A 4,095-nucleotide genomic window follows, 5' to 3' on the forward strand; every position below is an offset into this window, starting at 1 on the left:
GAGATCCCCTCTGTAAAAAACCTATGACTCTAAGATGTCGTCAAAATAAAACGAGAATTTTATTCCTGGCTTTATTCAATGTTCAGGTTTCTTTTTGGGAAATGTGTGCATGTTTAATAGATAATACCTCATTTGCATATTTAAACATAGCATTTCAGAAAACTTGAGTTTTTGTCATATTTAGCTCATGTATATTTAATGTCTCTCCATCTGTTTTTCCTCTCGTTTTTTCTCAGACTCCTGCGTGACGACCGCTCGTTCACCTTCACCCCTCGCTCCAGGCAGGAGCTTCCCGACAACTTCCCCAAAGAGATCCCGGGAATCTGCTATTTCCTGGAGGCGGGGAAATGCCAGAGCCACGCCTCTCTCACCAGCACTCGCTCCGCCCCCATCCGGAAAGTGTCCTATAACATTGGGACCATGTTTCTACGGGAGACTAGCCTCTGAGACGGCCCCGCCCATTCGCTATGACATCACGTCCTGTAGACTAGTGTTGCCTGTGGCAACTCGTTGCCCCGCCTCTCGACCGGAGCGCCGTCCCCGGAGGCGTGAACTCACACGGAGGGGGGCGGAGCGAATGGCCCCGCCCTTTAAAGGAGCCATGGATAATTGTGTTCTGAAAATACAATAAAAACAAATATAGATATATATTTCAAATAAAGCCTTCTGCTCAACGGCATAGCCAAACAAAGACATACATGGTGTACACGTGCAAATACTACAGACAAACTCACACATTTCTTGCAGATTAATAGAATTCACATGGATAACTTGGTGCCTTTACCTCCTAATCACACACACACACTCCACAAACACGCATTTATCTCTAGCATTTGACACACGCCGCCATTAACCGCTGTGTGTGTGTGTGTATCCTCTATTAACCATCGTTAGATCCCTTGTGTTTGTGAGCGTGTCCTACCATTAACTGCTGTTAGATTGTGTGTGTGTGTGTGTGTGTGTGTGTGTGTGTGTGTGTGTGTGTGTGTGTGTGTGTGTGTGTGTGTGTGTGTGTGTGTGTGTGTGTGTGTGTGTGTGTGTGTGTGTGTGTGTGTGTGTGTGTGTGTGTGTGTGTGTGTGTGTGTGTGTGTATGTTTGCCTCCTGTTTGTGTGCATTTTGTATGTGTGTGAATCTGTTTCAGACGTCTCACATCTGCGGCGTGCTTTTATTTTAGCTTCCGTAATAACACGTCGCAGTTCTGTGTAGCAGAAACAAATCTGCGTGAATGTGCACTTATTTAATCAACGATATCTTTTGCAATATAAGCTTTTTTTAAGCTTCTTTGATGCAGTGAAACGGACACACACAACCCAGACAGCAACATAGTGTGTATGTGTAGATGTGGACACTATGTTGTTGTCTGGGAATCCGAATGCTGTTCAGTAAATTCGGATTGACTCCAGATGATTTAAGCAGTTTATAGACGCACTTTGTGTATATTTATTTGTATGTAAATGTGATTGTCATGCAAATTTTTATGCAAAAGTTTATAATAGCTCTCAATAATCCACTATTTAACAGTTCATGACTGATATTAAATGCAAAAACATAAATCAGGAATCACTTTTATGCGACAGAAACGCTGAGAGAACTCTCACGCTGCAGATGGCAGATGTGTGAAACAGGTCTCGTGTGTGTGTGTGTGTGTGTGAGAGAGATACAGTTTGAGGTCACAGGATGATGGTAATGTCATCATTCATTTCGGTCACATTTGATTTATTCAAGATCACATCCAGACGTGTCAGTCATTTTTATCAGGATGCCAATAAAATCGATTCATTTAAGTTTTATGGTGTCGGACTGCTGTGTTAGTGCTCTCTTTAAATGGCTGATTTTCTTTTTAAAAAAAAGACCTGTATGACTTTCTTTATTCAGTACAAAACAAAATATGATTTTTAACCTCTTAACTGTCACCGTCCCATGGCGGGACACCTGGTACTCTTTTTTTTTTATCTTCTTTTTTTCGTATCATATATTTGAGTAATTATCATAAATTAGGTATCATTTGAAAGCTTACGAACTCAAAATTCATCCTGTGAAACCCGTTTTTTAATTGGACGTTGCGTTACCATGGAAATTGTACTTTAAATTCTTCTAGTGGGCTCCTCCCCTAGTGGGCGGTGTCATGTTTCATATTACAACATTTATTTGAACTACTTTATAATCAAAATCTTTTCTAATCTTGACAAGACACATATCGTCGGAAAGGTCTGCGTCTCAAGGTTCCATATTTGGTGACCGTTTTGTGATGGAAGTAACATTTGGAGGGTGACAGTTAAGGGTTTAAACAATCGGTGGTGCACGCACATGAGATTAGAGACTGTACACCACACAAATTATGACAAAGATATATTGTCCGGTTAAGAGCAGCGTGGCCATTCGGCTAAATATCTCCTTTTGTTCTCCACAGAAGAAGGAAAGTCATACGGGTTTGGCCCAAAATGGGGGTGAGCAAATGAGGAGAGAATGTTTTGGGGTGAAGAGTTAAAGCACAAGGTTGTGTGTGATTGTGAGAGATGAAGTGCATTTCTTCACAGGAGATCAACCATCATGTGTGGACATTTGGCACAAATACATGCTGTGGAAAGTTGTTCAGTGTATTTCTATTTCAGAATCAGAATCAGAAAGAGCTTTATTGCCAAGTGTGCTTGCACACACAAGGAATTTTTCTTGGTGCTGAAGCTTCCAGTGCACATATACAAAACAAACACAACAAGAACATAGTAATACAAATTCTAAGAAAAAAAAAATGAAAAATAGTATAAAAAATATAAGGTCACAGTTACGTTTAGTCAGACTAAACATTTACAGATTATGAACATATTTACACTATTTGAGTAGTATGAATATATAAATATAAATAATCTCCTTTAGCTACGTTTATTTAGCTAAATTCGTCTCAGAGAAGGTTACTATACGAGTGTAATGCATTAGAAGATATGTGACCGTTACAGTGCTATTATGAGTTACATAGATTACAGTTATTAAAGAGAGAATCATTTACTCGTCCTCAAGACATCCTAGGTGTTTATGACTTTCTTCTTTCAGCCGAACACAATCAGAGTTGTATTAGAAATGTCCTGGCTCTTCCAAGCTTTATAATGGGAGTGAACGGGGGACAAGATTTTCATAAAAGTGCTCCAGGTGTTAATAAAGGCATTCTGAAGTGACTATTTATATCCATATTTATAACTTTATAAACTATAAACACTGGCTTCCGGTAACGGCCGTACGCGAGTCTATAGTTCCGACGAAAGAGTGACCTCTGACCCGACGCGTGACATCTCGACAGACGCGGAAGCGCAGAGGATCGAGCAAAACAAAACACTGGTCCCGAATTAGAGTATAAAACGAGAGGCTTTTAAAGAGAAATGAGTCTACTCTCCTTACAAGTTACTCATACATCCTACATCATGCGTCGGGTCAGAGGTCACTCTTCTGCCGGAACTAGACTTGTGTACGGTCGTTACCGGAAGCTATAGTGGGAATAGTTCTTAAAGCTATAAATATGGCCCCAGAGCCGTATGACTTTTATGATGGATGGATGTGCTGTTTTAGGCTTTAAAATATGACACCTGGACATTTTTTAATATAAATTTGATTGTATTCAGTTGAAAGAAGAAGCTCATATACACCTAGGATGACTTGAGGATGAGTAAATTATAGGCAAACTATTCCTTTAACCCTGGGGTCGCCAAATAGCGGATTCTTGTGGTCCGAATCCGGACCATGAAGCCTTATGATGTAATGAAATAAATAAATGCCAAATGCCATTTTAAAAAAAAAATCACATTTATATACACTCACCTAAAGGATTATTAGGAACACCTGTTCAATTTCTCATTAATGCAATTATCTAATCAACCAATCACATGGCAGTTGCTTCAATGCATTTAGGGGTGTGGTCCTGGTCAAGACAATCTCCTGAACTCCAAACTGAATGTCAGAATGGGAAAGAAAGGTGATTTAAGACATTTTGATCGTGGCATGGTTGTTGGTGCCAGACGGGCCGGTCTGAGTATTTCACAATCTGCTCAGTTACTGGGATTTTCACGCACAACCATTTCTAGGGTTTACAAAGAATGGTGTGAAAA

The 4,095-nt window shown here is 40.0% G+C and overlaps 1 protein-coding gene across 1 annotated transcript in view; it reads left to right on the forward strand.

Annotated features, from left to right (window-relative positions):
* gucy1a2 (guanylate cyclase 1, soluble, alpha 2) overlaps positions 1-1,789 on the forward strand; it is a 77,805-nt gene extending 76,016 nt beyond the window's left edge. The window contains exon 9 of the mRNA XM_079822833.1: positions 237-1,789. Within this exon, the coding sequence (XP_079678959.1) occupies positions 237-447 (211 nt within the window). The 3' untranslated portion in view covers positions 448-1,789. The remainder of the gene's footprint in view (positions 1-236) is intronic.
* The last annotated feature ends 2,306 nt before the right edge of the window (positions 1,790-4,095 follow it).

Source organism: Gobio gobio (assembly GCF_949357685.1).
Source record: "Gobio gobio genome assembly, chromosome: 8".
Classification (NCBI taxonomy): Eukaryota; Metazoa; Chordata; class Actinopteri; order Cypriniformes; family Gobionidae; genus Gobio; species Gobio gobio.